Source organism: Thunnus thynnus, chromosome 24 (genome assembly GCF_963924715.1).
Source record: "Thunnus thynnus chromosome 24, fThuThy2.1, whole genome shotgun sequence".
Classification (NCBI taxonomy): Eukaryota; Metazoa; Chordata; class Actinopteri; order Scombriformes; family Scombridae; genus Thunnus; species Thunnus thynnus.
In genome coordinates this window covers 9,771,881-9,786,511 of record NC_089540.1, presented here as the reverse complement: position 1 = coordinate 9,786,511, position 14,631 = coordinate 9,771,881, and the positions used below count along the sequence as shown (strand labels likewise).

The 14,631-nt window shown below is 40.5% G+C and overlaps 1 protein-coding gene and 2 non-coding genes across 4 annotated transcripts; 2 read left to right on the top strand and 1 right to left on the bottom strand.

Annotated features, from left to right (window-relative positions):
* The first annotated feature begins 278 nt into the window (after positions 1–278).
* LOC137177034 (ETS translocation variant 5-like) lies at positions 279–9,157 on the top strand. Of its 2 annotated transcripts, none has more exons than XM_067583112.1 (13): positions 279–402; positions 2,106–2,171; positions 2,292–2,376; positions 2,784–2,831; positions 3,034–3,084; positions 4,540–4,648; positions 4,741–5,004; positions 5,096–5,373; positions 5,544–5,609; positions 5,699–5,767; positions 5,911–6,062; positions 6,273–6,374; positions 6,963–9,157. In XM_067583112.1, the coding sequence occupies exons 2-13, from the start codon at positions 2,124–2,126 to the stop codon at positions 7,194–7,196; spliced, it is 1,506 nt and encodes a 501-aa protein (XP_067439213.1). In that variant the 5' UTR covers positions 279–402; positions 2,106–2,123; the 3' UTR covers positions 7,197–9,157. The 2 variants fall into 2 exon arrangements, with proteins under 2 accessions (XP_067439213.1, XP_067439214.1); XM_067583113.1 differs by lacking the exon at positions 279–402 and adding an exon at positions 835–980.
* A 162-nt stretch (positions 9,158–9,319) lies between these two features.
* On the bottom strand, positions 9,320–9,438 carry LOC137177947 (5S ribosomal RNA). Its single transcript, XR_010926561.1, has one exon. It is a non-coding gene; the product is annotated as a 5S ribosomal RNA (ribosomal RNA).
* A 367-nt stretch (positions 9,439–9,805) lies between these two features.
* LOC137177893 (5S ribosomal RNA) lies at positions 9,806–9,924 on the top strand. Its single transcript, XR_010926509.1, has one exon. It is a non-coding gene; the product is annotated as a 5S ribosomal RNA (ribosomal RNA).
* Positions 9,925–14,631: the final 4,707 nt, after the last annotated feature.

The following is a 14,631-nucleotide window of genomic DNA, read 5'->3' as shown; positions in this document are numbered from 1 at the left end:
TATTAAACTATCCCAATTATTTATTGCTAATTTTAGGATTTTTTAAATTAGTTTGAATGTATTTTAAACTGAGAAGTTCATTTGAACTTATTTATTGACTCACCCATTAAATAATGGTGTGGCAGTTCAGTACTGGCCCTTTAAGAGAGCTGTGGATCCATGAATGAAACGCAGCCATTCATAAAAAACGCAAGGGACGGGCGTCAGAGCAGTCTCAAACGGGATTGGCTAATCCTTTGATTGATTTGTGTAACAGCCAATGGGAGAGGCAGCACAGGGCTCGGTTTAGATCCAGCGATCAGAGCTCCTCATTGAGAAAAATCCACAGATCTGCAGGGGATGTAGGGGAGGAAATCTGCGTCGAGTTCATTTTTCATACTGCCAAGAAACTTCACTTACCGAGTGAGTCCTGCATTATTATTTTATCACTTTAATAAAACAGTAGGGGAACATGTGCGGGGTTTGTTCTGCTTTGTTTGAGTGCATCAGCCGCATCGTCGCGGTTTGTTACAGGCAGTGAGGGGAGCAGATACGCGTTAAGAGGCGAACGCCATTTTCTGAAAATCAAAGGCAACACTGCGTCCATTTCCCCGCATCTGTCCGCTGTGCACAGCGGCATTTCCGTTTGCAGCAGCTGTCTTTACGGCCTGTTAGCATCGTGAATCTTTCTCTGTGCTCTCTGGCAAATTTCTCAATGGTGAGCCAGTGGCCCCCCCACCTTCTCCTCCTCCTCCTCCTTCTCCTCCTCCTCCTCCTGCGGGGATCAAGTTTCAGTTCATTGAGAAAAACAAGGACGTCACGCCAAACTCCATTCACAAATCTTTGATTTTAATGTGCTGCTTATAGTCAACATCCGGGCGGAAAACACCCGAGCAGAGGAGTCATATGATTTAATTCTGTGTTGGTGTCGAAACAGCAAATGCAGCAAACTTCTGTTACAACTTTCGGCTTGTAATTAACAGGATATTTCTCAAACAAAGGTAGTTATTGCGAGAGCTCTTTATTCTTGTAATTATGAGATCTTGTAATTATGTCTGCTGTTAAAGGTATGAGAGAGTTTGCTCATAATGTAATATTACCATCATACTGCACTAGTGCAGGTGGATTCACTTTTACAGAATGTGTTTTAATTGTGTTTAATAGGCAATGAGGAATTAAAATCGTGGTTGACCAAAACTTAAAGAACAATACCAGTGTTTTCCAAGTTGTAACCCATTTTACTGTTACTATTTAGTTATTAACTTAAAGTAGAAAACCACACTACGGTATGCTTTGGAATAGAGCTGTGCAATATATCAATATTATATCGATATCGTGATATGAGACTACATATTGTCATAGATTTTGGATATCATAATATCATGATATGGCATTAGTGTTTTCTTTTCCTGGTTTTTAAGGCTGCATTACAGTAAAGTGATGTAATTTTCTGAACTTACCAGACTGGTCTAGCTGTTCTATTATTTGCCTTCAGATAAAGCTGGCAAGTGGACATTTGAGTTGAGACTGTTTTATCACACACAGATATTTTCAAACATTAATAAGTTACTTTATCGTTTTAAGGCTTTATGTAATTATTGGCATGTATTTTAATGCTTTTAGAAGTTAAAATCTGTTCCCTGTGTTATGTGTGGCTGCATGTTTTAAAGGAACAGTTCAACATTTTGGGAAATACCCCACTAGTCTACAATCAGTAAGGTCATCACCAACCTGGCTTGCAGCTAAGCTTTCTGCGCAAGCAGGAGGGAAAGACGTCACGTTTTATTGGTCTATACAGCTGCTTTCTGTTTATCTCCTCAAAACCATTCAAACATCTTTTAAAGAATGCCTCTCCCTGCAGCCTGTATTCACGTCAGATTAAACTTGCAAGAGGTTGCATAACGCTATCATTTGACAACAGAGCTTTTACAGCCACTGTAAACCTTCCTGTGAGGTCATTGAGGTTAGAAAAGCACAAACACACAGAGACACAAGAAAGGGATGGTGGTTATATGGAAGGAGAAGGTTAGCAGCGTCAGTTCTCTGTGGAAATAGATTCAAACTTCTTCAAAAATATGTTTTCTAACTGCTGTTTAATCTGTACACCATCCCCTCTTTTATTCCAGGGTGAAGACTCCTTCAACATGGACGGCTTTTATGACCAGCAGGTCCCTTTTGTGGTCCCAGAGAGTGTGAGTTTGACACATTAAGTTATATTTCTCCTTCTTTGGAAAAGCAGACGAAGGACTGATTAAATTCATGATTGCAATTTAAGCTCATAATCAGTTCTGCTGTTAAATCTGTGATTGTAGAAATGTCACACAGAGGAAGCGGAGAGATGTCCTAGCGACAGGAAGAGGAAGTTTGTGGACACGGGGCTGGCTCAAGACACAGAAGGTTGGTTGGCTCATCACGACATCTTTCCCATATGTAAAAGTGTTTACTGTGTCAGCATTTAGTGGTTATTCTGAAGGAAGGAATTGCTTGTGTAGTTAGTAATGCAGATTTATAGACAAAACATATTGGGAAACTACCACATCTAATTCAAGTGCTACTTATTGTTTAAAGTCATATAATTATAGTAAGAAATTATACTTTTTTATATAGTTTAAATGGTTCTACAGATTTATGACACATTTCCTACAGCTAAAAGGTATGTTACACTTTTAGTTTCTGTCCCAAGTAAAGAGAATCAGCTGTTAAATTTGTAAAAGTATCACACTGTTTCACTCGGTAGAGTATTACAGATATTCCACATGTTAAATAATGTTATGACCATTTTATTCTACAATGATGTTTTACAGAACTTTTTCAAGATCTGATCCAGCTCCAGGAAATATGGATCGCAGAAGGTGAGACCTGCAAAAAAAAAAAAAAAAAGAAAATCACCATTGAACACTGCATGACCAAATGCACTTTGGGAAATGTAGGAAATCACTAACTGAAGAAAAACAATCACAATAACTTCAGGAATGTGCTGCACAAAGGGATTCTGTGGTGAATATTTGATGAGAAGAATCCTTTTAATTTTCTTCTTGTTTCCCCCCCTGACAGCTCAGGTTCCTGATGATGAGCAGTTTGTCCCAGATTTCCAGTCCAATAACTGTGAGTAGCTGTTTCTCGTCTAATATTTATAGAGAGCACTCAGAGCTGTACAACAGGGAGCGAACACTTTGCGGAATAACACACATTTTTTATTTATGCCTCCATCTCCTAATGAGTTGTCTCTGAAGACTGGAGCAGAGTGAAACAAGCAGCGCTCTGACTTGCAGTGTGTTTTCTATGCTTTTATTGGTCTAGTTTCAAACAAGAGGTCACATGACTCACAAGTAGTTCATTTAATGGAGAGATATTAACAAAGATAACTGCTGCGTCATGTCCTATACGCAACTTCAGCTTAACACAAAGTCTTGTGTGATTGTGTTAAAAGATAATTGTGATTTATTACGACTTGGGTTTAATTTTCACTGTTTCAGAAAGCTGCTGTTGTGTGTTTATAGTGTTCAAGTTTATTGTGAACACAGTATATGACCCTCAAACAAGCCAGCAGTGGCTCTGTGCCAGCTCAATGATAACTAGCACGTGGCGCATGCAGGAAATGTGGGGGCTATAAAAAAAAAAAAGAATCCCAGGGACTCTGCCTGTACTTTTTTTTTAAAAAATGATGATGTCACAGAAATAGTGCATTTGGCGCTGCTTCCAAACACGTACGCCACTCTGTATTTATTGCCGTCTGATAGCTGCCTCAACAGAATGACTCCCGGTTTCAGACAATAAAGCTGACAGTGACTGCGTTGTGGATGGAAACATTAGTGGCGTCACTGCGATGCAGATTACAGGAAGGCTCAGATCAGATAGGAGGCTTGTTTTCTTTCTTCTGCTCTAATGTGAGAAGAAGACCAAAGGCTGCAAAGAGAGTTAAATGCTTGTTTAAACATACTGTAGACGATATGAGATTAGCGTATGTAGTGAGAAACCTGGACTAAACATCACTGAAAATAGGAGGTAGAGATTGCTCTTCAGCTGTTAGTCATTAATAGTATAATAATAATTACCTGCTCAGGTGGTGCTGAAGGTCCTTTTATTTGTTTGGTGTTCTTCAGGCTTATTACAACTGTTCACCGTTCCTGGAATTTTTTTTACTATTTTTGGCGAAAAATGTTGTTTCAAAAGGTATTTTTGTTGAGTAACAAGGACCAATCAGCAATTAAAACTAAAATATCTGCATGACTAGATGCTCCAAGAGGCAAGAAGAAAGTGTTTTTTCAATAATGGAACTTTAATCTCACATTTACAAAAAATGTAGAAAACTATTTTAACCACTTAAAGGATAATTGCGGTTTATTTCAATCTGATGTGTTTTCCTGAAGGATTTGAAAATAATCATTGAAAGAAGTTATAATCGCATACAAATTGTGCACACAGTGGCTTTAATTTACTTCAGAAAATTGTTGCTCAGGATGACGTTCATCACTACTGCTGGTACATTTATAATCTAACACCTGTTTAATCTCCACAGCAAAATAATTATTATTCATGAGTGATTGTGTGTGCTTGCAGTGATGTTTCATGGACCGCCTGTCAGCAAAGTGAAGCAAGAGCACAGTCCGTCCAAAGACCTGTCTCCCTGCAGAACACCTCACGCTGACATGTGCCTTTATAGTTACAGGTACTGAAACTAGACTTAAGGATTTTCTTTTTCTTAGATAGAATATCAGAATAACAACTCTGAATGCTTCCTGTCGTCTCTTCTCTCTTCAGTGCCTGTGACAACAAGCCAGCTGGGCTCACAGGTGTGACTCCGGCCTCCTCACCTGCAGTGCGATGTGGTGCCACCCATCCTTCAGGACCTCCACCCTTACAGAGGCAGTTACACCCATCCAATCCCCAGCTGACCAATAACCACATTTCTTCCCTAAGCCCCTCACACCACCGCAGCCTCCCACAGGCCAACCAAAGCCAGCAGTTTGCGCTGCCACGTCCCCCCATCAGCTGCCCCGCTGGATCTTTCAGCACAGAACAAAGGTGAGTTCTGATTCATATTTTTATGTGATTTAAGATAGAAACAAACATTTACTAAAAAGCCGTTTTTCTCTGCTGTTCTTCCACACGTCAGGTTTCAGCGGCAGCTTTCAGAGCCATGTTTGTCTTTCCTCCCTCCGGAGAAAACAGCCAACACACCGTACCCCCCCTCGAGCCGTGACAGCCGCCCACTGTACCAGCGCCACCTCTCAGAGCCTCTGGTCCCCCACGGCACCCGAGGTTTCAAACAGGAGCTGGTGGATCCAAGATACCCAGAGCCAGGGCCACCTGGTCCGGGTCTGGCCCGGCCCCAGACCACCTTCAACCACGTCACCATCAAACAAGAGCCAAGGGACTTTGGCTTTGATTCAGGTGTGTTTGTGTGTAGACTTGAAAATCATTTTAAAAGGACTTGAGACTTAAGACAAAGAATCTAATTTGATAATGTTACATGTATGTTTTTGTCTTTACAGAAGTATAAAAGTCTAACTTAAGTCTTACAATAGAAACTTTTAACACATCTTTACTTTTGTGTCCTCCAGAGGTTCAAACCTGCCAGTCATCATCATTTGGGAAGTCTTCAGTCTTGTACCAGAATAGCAATGTTGGTGAGTTTGTGGTGTCATCTGAGCCTGCAGAGTTTCTCAGGGGAACAAATGTTAACTTTTCTAAAAATGTTTTACTTTTTGACTCACAGGATTTGGTCGTGACAGAGAACCACATCTGTATTACGATGATACTTGTGTTGTGCCAGAGAGACTGGAAGGTGAGACTGAATCAAGATAGTATTAGCCAGTGTTGACTTTGAAACTAGAATTTGAACTCAGAAGGATTACTGATGATATTTTAGGAGGAATAGAACTAAACATGTGGATGTTCTCATCATGTCCTGTCTGACTCTGTAACCAGGTAAAGTGAAGCAGGAGGGTTTGCCGTACCAGCGCCGTGGCTCGCTGCAACTCTGGCAGTTCCTACTCACGCTGCTGGACAACCCAGCCAACGGACACCTGATCGTCTGGACGGGACGCAACATGGAGTTTAAACTGATCGATCCTGAAGAGGTCAGTCATCAGCAAACCCCAGAAAGGAACATACTGAAAGGCTTAAGCAGGCTAAAAAATTTTATTAAACTTTGAGGAACATGAAGGATATGAACGTTGCAGGGTTAAAAGGATTGAAAAGGATAGAATCATACGTTATATTTTGGGCAAAAAAACATGAAATCCAGCTGGATATTTTATGGAGGGTCTCTTGTCCTGTGTTGTGTCCAGGTGGCTCGGCTCTGGGGGCTCCAGAAGAATCGGCCAGCCATGAACTACGACAAGCTGAGCCGCTCACTGAGGTACTACTATGAGAAGGGCATCATGCAGAAGGTAAAGGAATAACATGTTTAAGTTCTTTCTTCTATTATCTTATCCATATGTACTCATTTATAATGAAGTATTAGAAATTATCATGTTGCTGATGGGATTAGTTGGATTTTTATTTTTTAAAAGTTTTGCTCCTCATATTTGGAACTGTATAATCTGATCTACATGAATTTGCCAACTTTTTTATTCTACATAGATTTGCATAACTACACTCAAAAATCTACTACAGAAAGAAAGCACTCATATAGAACAGATTTATAGAGAGAAGTAATAATCTGTACACAGATCATTCACTTTCTACAAGGTCATTAACTAAATTTGGCCTGAAGGTGGGGCTACAGCCTGAAACAAATATAATCAATCAAAAATGCATGCTGGGTTCATGAGACTTGAAGGTGATGCAGTGATCAAATATATATATATATATAAGGTAATAAAAAAGTGCTAGTATATTTTATAATTCAGAACACTGTCATATTACAAGTTAAAATCTGAATATAGTTGTTCATTTCAACAAAATCATTAAATGCTTGAAAGTTGCATAAATGAACATCATTAATTCCTCTCTCCTCTGATTGGCTCCTCCTTCAGGTGGCTGGAGAAAGGTACGTCTACAAGTTTGTGTGCAACCCCGAGGCGCTGTTCTCCATGGCTTTCCCAGACAACCAAAGGCCGAGCCTGAAGGCCGACCCGGACGCCCTCCCACCGACCAATGAGGAGGATGGCCTCCCTCTGCCCAGCCACGAGGAGGAGGGTCCTTACCTGGCCGAAGGAGGGGAGCAGTGCATCCAGGGACTGGCTTTCCCTGACAGCTACCCGTACTAGACTCAACAGCCTGGCAGCTGGAGTGAACATGAGATATTTTAAACAGCAGGAACCTGAAATTACTGAGCAGTGTTTGAGATGTTCAAAATGTACACCCACATTACGTATGTAACAGAAAAGTTTTGCTTACGAAATCCTGATTCTACCTAAATCTCTGGGACTGTTAATTTGAAGTCACTCTCTCAGCAAAAATGCAATTCTTTGTCCAGATCTACTGCAGCTCTGATTTGCTTTAATATGTTACGATGGTTTTAGGGCCACTGTTAGCAAACAAAAAATCTGTGATCTCAAAATTGTATCTCAAAGTTGTAATATTTTGAGAAAAAAGTAATAATATTACCAGAAACAGACATAATCTCGAAGGACCAGTGTGTAGGATTTAGTGGCATCTAGTGGTGAAGTTGCAGATTGCAACCAACTGAATACATCTTACCCTCCCCCTCTCCTTCCAAGCATGTAGGAGAACCTACAGTGGCCATGAAACTTGGGACAAACACGAAAGGCCCTGTCTAGAGCCGGTGTTTTGTTTATCCATTCTGGGCTGTACTGTAGAAACAAGGAAGAGGACCCGCTCCCTATGTAGATATAAAGGTCTCATTCTAAGGTAACGAGAACACAACGATCCTTATTTTCAGGTGATTATACACTAATTAAAACAAAATTATGAATATTATATTCAGTTTCCGCCAATACCATTCTGATGACACTAAATTCCACACACTGCACCTTTAAGAAGGTGTAATTCTACCTGGGGGAAGAAGTGGTAATATTTCAAAACTAAAGTCATTTCACTACAAAACAGTGAGAATGTTATGGAAAAAAGTCACAATATTTCAAGGATAAAGTAGTAATTTTACCAGAAAAAGTCATAATACGGGTAAAGTGGGTCAAGTCATAATATTTTGAGGGAAAAGACATAAATTTACAATAAAGTGTCATTAATACTACGAGAAAAATTTTTGATTAAATTGTAATCTTGTGAGAAAATGTCACTTTGAGAACAAAAAATGTTATAATTGCGACTTTATTCTCAAAATATTACAGCTTTTTTTGTAGTTATGGCTTTAAGCTCTTAAAATTATGACCTTGATAACGACCCCACAGAGGTCACATAGCTGGGACTGGAAGGTGAGACACAGACAGCTCATAAAATTATTACTTTTTTTCCTCAAAATATTTCAATTTTACTCTAAAACTCTTTGTCCTTTGTCACAGTGGCCCTAATACTCTGTTGTAATGTGTAGCATGGCCGTCGCTGTAGTTCTTGCGTGCGTAAACTCTGGGATCTGTGTTTCAACCAAAAAATATCTCCAAGCCATGGCACTCCTTTACTAACTTACTTATAATTGTTTTTTGTGGGGGAGTAAACATTATACTGCTTGAAAGGGACACACGTATTTTCCAGATGTTTTAGTCCTCCTATAAACATGTATATTGAAATGTCTTTTGTGTACTTTATCTTGTTTTCAAAGCTAATATTTTTGGCATTATATGGACTTGTAAGTTTTTTCCTATAACTGTTTTATGACAAAGGTACTGCTACTATTTTTGATTCTGTAATACTGCCACGATGATGCTTCTATTAAGCATGGACTTTCTTACAAACAGCTCACCAGTTATTGTACCGAGATAGTTTTCTGCATTTTGTATAGTTGATTTGCTTCAATGTGTAGAAAAGGTGTATAATTATATATGAATATATTTTTGCAAAATGCTGCATTTGCTTGAGCTGCAGAGTTTAGCCTGCTAATGTATTGCATCGATTTCAGCCTCTCCAAGGTGGAGTGACCTTATCCTTTTGAGTCCTGCAGATTTGCAATGGATGTAATGGTATATTTTGCTATGTGATCACATGACAGGCTGGAGAAAGGATTACTGACACTGGTGTGACGTCTACCCTCAGATACTGTATGTGTGCCTTCTGTTGATCTTTACTGATACAATAAACTATTTTACTCTTTTCTTTCTCCTCACTGCAGATCATTTCAAAAGCATTTTTGTTATTTAAGGTGTGTACAAAAACCTTCGTTATCCCCCCTTAGAGTTTCTCTTTGCCTCCCTCTTGCTCAGCCTCCATTAAAGAAGCAGCAGCGTCCTCTGCAGTTTGCAAAGAGAAGTGAAAAAGCTTACAGCACCTGGTATTCCCAGGCGGTCTCCCATCCAAGTACTAACCAGGCCCGACCCTGCTTAGCTTCCGAGATCAGACGAGATCAGGCGTGTTCAGGGTGGTATGGCCGTAAGCGAAGGAGAAACCCTCACACACACACTATTTATACGTGATGTAACGTCATGTATTCTGTTTATATGTGTGCTGATTGTATATGTAGCCTGTCGATTGTCTAGATAAAACACATCTTACTAGAAGACTAAATGAGGCTGTAACAGCTGTAACAGCGCGCTCCTCTCCATGTCTCAGCTGCTTATCTGTACACATTATTATATAACACACAATCTTCATCATTCTTGTTAATGTTGGGGGATTGTATCACTGGAATCAGAGGTTCCTGCTCAGAAAATACACTGATGTCTTTATCTACATAAACTCACACAGATGTTCATGATGCCGATGATCGACATCTATAAAAGGCCTGTTTGTCAATATATCCTTCGCTTACGGCCATACCACCCTGAACACGCCCGATCTCGTCTGATCTCGGAAGCTAAGCAGGGTCGGGCCTGGTTAGTACTTGGATGGGAGACCGCCTGGGAATACCAGGTGCTGTAAGCTTTTTCACTTCTCTTTGCAAACTGCAGAGGGCGCTGCTGGGCTTTTATGAACACAGTTGCACTAATTAAAGACTGATCATGTTGTTTCAAAGTGATTTTTCATTGTCATGATGCTCCTGTTTTCCTTCTAGACACTTGTAGAGAATGCCCCCTAATCCAACATTAACACTGTTTTAACACACTGCATAATATAAATATTAAGAGTACATATATAAATATCACAGCAATCTACAGCACTTTAATTGAAATGTATTCATTGATTCATTGATTTTTTTTCAGCCAGTGTAAAACTTAGCTCACTGTACTTTGATGTAACTTTCGCCACCCCAGCAGAATTAAAGACATAACCCTTGGAACAGGGTGATTTTGACACTGTGATGCTAAATCAATTCAAATGTTTTGTTAAAGAGCACAAACAGTTGCACCTGTAGAGTCCATAAAAGAGCAGGAGACAGCAGCATGGCCTCACTGAAACAAGCCACCTCACAGCCTGGCTGCCAGGTGTTACGGACAAACTGGTCCTGCTTGTTCAAACAGGTGTCTGCACTGAAGCAGTTTTACATGGAGTGGGGTGTTACCCACCCTTGTGGTAACTTTCTGACTTTGTTGAAGTTGTGGGTTCAACCCAGAGCTAATCATAAGTCCAGATCTTTAGCTCAGTGTGTTTGACTGCAACCCTGAAGTGTTAAAGTTGTGGGTTCAATCCTAACTTCAGCATTGATTTTTTAAAGTTAGTAGCTGTATGTAAGATGTAAAAACCTTGGTAAAGGTTTGACCCTTGAAACTCACTGTATTAAATTGCTACTCAAAGGTTTTTAAGTTCAAGACAGAGCTACATGGAGATTCATCAAAGCCACTATCTTGAGTAATGATTGTCCTTGTCCAGTAGCTCAGTCTGTTTGACAGCTGTTTAAACTTGTTGAATTTGTGGGTTGAAGAGATGAAAACGTTGTGTTGGTGTGAATCTGTAGCTCCCTGTGTTGCACAGTGACAGACAAGTTTTGAATGTTAGCTTCTCAATTGAAGATTAAAAATCTTTGGTAAAAATGGCTAATATTTATGGTTGTTGGTTCAAGTTTTGGCCAGTACCTTGATTAAAGACAAAAATGCTCTGACAAAACATTCTTTCAGTAGCTCAGTCTGTTTGGCAGCTGGTTGAAGTTCTTGAAGTTGTGGGTTCAATACTCAGTCTGTCATTAAGCTTTTTCAGATCAGCTAAACTGCTGAAGATTGAAAAGCTCTGCTGAAGATTGGTGGACACCATCTGGCCCTGTGGCTCCCTGTGGTAGACAGCCTGTCAGAAGCTTTATGGTCATAGGTTCAATCCTCACTCTGACTTTCAATGTTTTATGTCAGACACACTGCTGAAGGCGGAAAAGCTCTGGTGAAAACTGTCATTGGCCACCTGACCTTGTGGTTCACTGTGTTGGACATTAACATTGAAGTTTAGAGATTGTGAGTTCAATCCTCACTCTGTCACAGATTTTTTCTTCATAAAGTCAGCCTCACTGCAGGAGATTGAAAACCTCTGATGAAGAGAGTTGGATATGATCTCATCTTGTGGCTCACTGTGTTGGACACCTTCATTGAAGTTTTAAGGTTGTGGGTTCAATCCCAACTCTGTCAGTGAATTTTGAAAGTGATGACTCAGAGGAAATGTTTAAAAGCGCTTAGAGAAGATCTGTGAGCGTGAAGGGGACCTGGTGGAGTGACGGCTTCGTCAACACAGATCTCAGATACGTCTGCGGACGTGAGGTGGCTGGTTCGATCCCTCTCCTTCACCAGTAACTGGAGCAAAAAAACTGTGTCCCACATGGGTGGGTGAGGGGGAGGGCCTTGTCCTCCCCCGATGTTCCGCAGGTTTGAAAGCAGGCGGTTATGCAGCAAAAAGTCCTGCTCAGCTGAAGTTTTACTGATGAATGAAGGTGCGAACAACTTTTTAAAAATGTTGGAAGTCTCTTGCCATCGCATGTTTGTTGCTTATTATGTTCTGTCATTACTAATACACAAAACCACCGCCTGCCTATCAGGATAAAATGCAAAATTCTCAAATGACACTCGGTGTCTACATACTGTTGTAGACTGCTGTGATACTTGTATATGTACTCTTATACTTAGATATATGTACTCTGTATTTGGTTGGAGCCAATATCATTACTTTGTAAACCAACATTACAGACAGCACAACCAAGAAGATCTTTATCTCACAGCAGGGATTGAACCAACAACCATGTGCTCAGGTGTTTATCACCCATCACTCATCCCACTGAGCTATCCCTCTGGTTAGCTGGCTAGGTGTTTATCTCTTACACATTTTGTCCTTGCACCCCTCATGATACACTTAACATTTCATGAAAATAACTCATTTGTACATGGAGGGAGTACATGCTTGTGTGTGGTCACACTTGCCTTTTTGCTTGTAGGGGTTCACCTGCCTCATTTGGGGCTTGAACCAGGAACCTTGTGAACACCAGCCCTTTTCTACAACCACTCAACCAGTGAAGGCTCCTAACCACCACAGCTGGAAAATACTAAATCAAATAATTGCATATGCATCATGCCAAAGATGGTGTACTTTCTTGTTGGGAGGGTTTATCTGGCTGCGTTGAGGACACATGCCCTTTTCTCTAGCCACTAAGCCAGTTAATCCATCCACCCACACAAGGAAAATGTACGTTGATGTGACTTTGATACTTGTGGCTCACTTTGTTAAAATATGCAATTCAAAGGTTTTACGGTTGAAGCCAGAGCTGTTTGGATCTTCAATCTTCATGAGTGTGTCTGACTTTAAAAAACCCACTGAAAGTATTGGGATTGAACCCACAAACTTTAAACTTCAAAGAAGTTGTCTAACACAGTGAGCTTCACAACTAGATGGTGTAGGAGAGTTTTCATTAGAGTTGTTCAACCTTCAGAAGTGTGACTGACTTGAAAAAGCTCAACGAGAGACTGAGGATCTCATGGTGTGGCCTCATGCAAGCAAGCCACCTCATGGCCGGGCTGCCGGGTGTTACGGACAAACTGGTCCTGGTGGTTCAAACAGGTGTCTGCACTGAAGCAGTTTTAGTGTTACCCACCCTTGTGGTGACTTTCTGACCTTGTTGATGTTGTGGGTTCAACCCAGAGCCCACCATCAGTCCAGAACTTTAGCTCACTGTGTTTGACTGAAACACTGATGTTTTAAAGTTGTGTGTTCAATCCCGACTTAAGCAATGCATTTTTAAAGTTAGTAGCTGTGTAAAACCCTTGGTAAAGATTTGATCCTTGTGGCTTACTTTGTTAAAATATGCTAATCAAAGGTTTTAAAGTTCAAGCCAGAGCTGCTTGGAGATTTTCAATCTGAACCCAAAACCTCAAAACTTCAACAGAGCTGTCCAACACAGTGAGCTACACACATGATAAGGAAGTGTTTTCATCAGAGTGGTTCAATCTTCAGCAGCTTATGTAGCTGACTTGAAAAAGATCATTGACTGACTGACTGAGGGTTGAACCCACAATTTCAAAACCTGCAGTGCAGACAAGGAAACCGAAGCAGAGAAACCCCCGAAGTAAATGGAGTCTGTTAATGAAATGGTAATTGTAACATCAAGGGTACAGACACACTCCTTGAAGATTGAATATCAACTTTTTGTTCTTAAATATCATTCATACTCAGACAAGAACCAAAGTCACTTTAATTGAAATGTATTGATTGATTTAGCAGCAAAAATATCCCATTTCAAGGATTGTATTGTTAATTCTGCCTGCGTAGTGAAAATATGTGATTTTGTAGTGGTGGGTGGTTGAAATGGCCTAAAGGTTAAAGAAAAGTGCAACCATGCAGCTGAAGGAATGTAGCTGTTTCCCCATAACGCTACGTCATGTGAATTTCAGACTTATATCCCTTAACATGTCCATTACAATGGAGGGAACGTATCCTGACAGCTGAGAGTGTTACTGTCAGATGCTGTTCCCCCTTTGTTTAGTAGGAAAGGAAGGTCACACACCTCTCAGATTAATAATCTTGACTTCTTTCCTCAGACCAGAGGAGTCCTGTGATTTTCAGACTGATATCACTAAATTTGTCCATCATAGCAGGGGGAACGCATCCTGACGACCAAGAATGTTACTATCAGATACTGTTCCCCCTGTGTTTAGTGGGAACAGAAGCTCACACACCTCTCAAATTCATAATTTTGTCATCTTTCCTCAGACCAACGTAGCTCTGTGATTTCCAGACTGATATCACTAAATTTGTCCATTACAACAGGGGGAATTCATCCTGAAATCCAAGAATGTTACTGTCAGATACTGTTCCCCCCTGTGTCTAGTAGTAAAGGAAGCTCACACACCTCTGAAATTCATAATCTTGACTTCTTTCCTCATAACAGCTAAGTCTTGTGATTTTCAGACGGATATCACTAAATTTGTCCATCATAGCAGGGGGAACGCATCCTGACGACCAAGAATATTACTGTCAGATACTGTTCCCTCTGTGTTTAGTAGGAACGGAAGCTCACACACCTGTCAAGTTCATACTGCTGACATGTTTCCTCATAACAACTAAGTCCTGTGATTTTCAGACTGATATCACTAAATTTGTCCATCATAGCAGGGGGAACGCATCCTGATGACCAAGAATGTTACTATCAGATACTGTTCCCCCTGTGTTTAGTGGGAACAGAAGCTCACACACCTCTCAAATTCATAATCTTGCCGTCTTTCCTCA

Excerpts from the sequence above, each read along its gene's own strand:
- LOC137177034 (XM_067583112.1), top strand. The coding sequence starts at position 2,124 with ATGGACGGCTTTTATGACCAGCAGGTCCCTTTTGTGGTCCCAGAGAGT. Across the intron at positions 5,374-5,543 it reads GGACTTTGGCTTTGATTCAG|AGGTTCAAACCTGCCAGTCA; the intron begins GTGTGTTTGTGT and ends TGTGTCCTCCAG. Across the intron at positions 5,768-5,910 it reads TGTGCCAGAGAGACTGGAAG|GTAAAGTGAAGCAGGAGGGT; the intron begins GTGAGACTGAAT and ends CTCTGTAACCAG.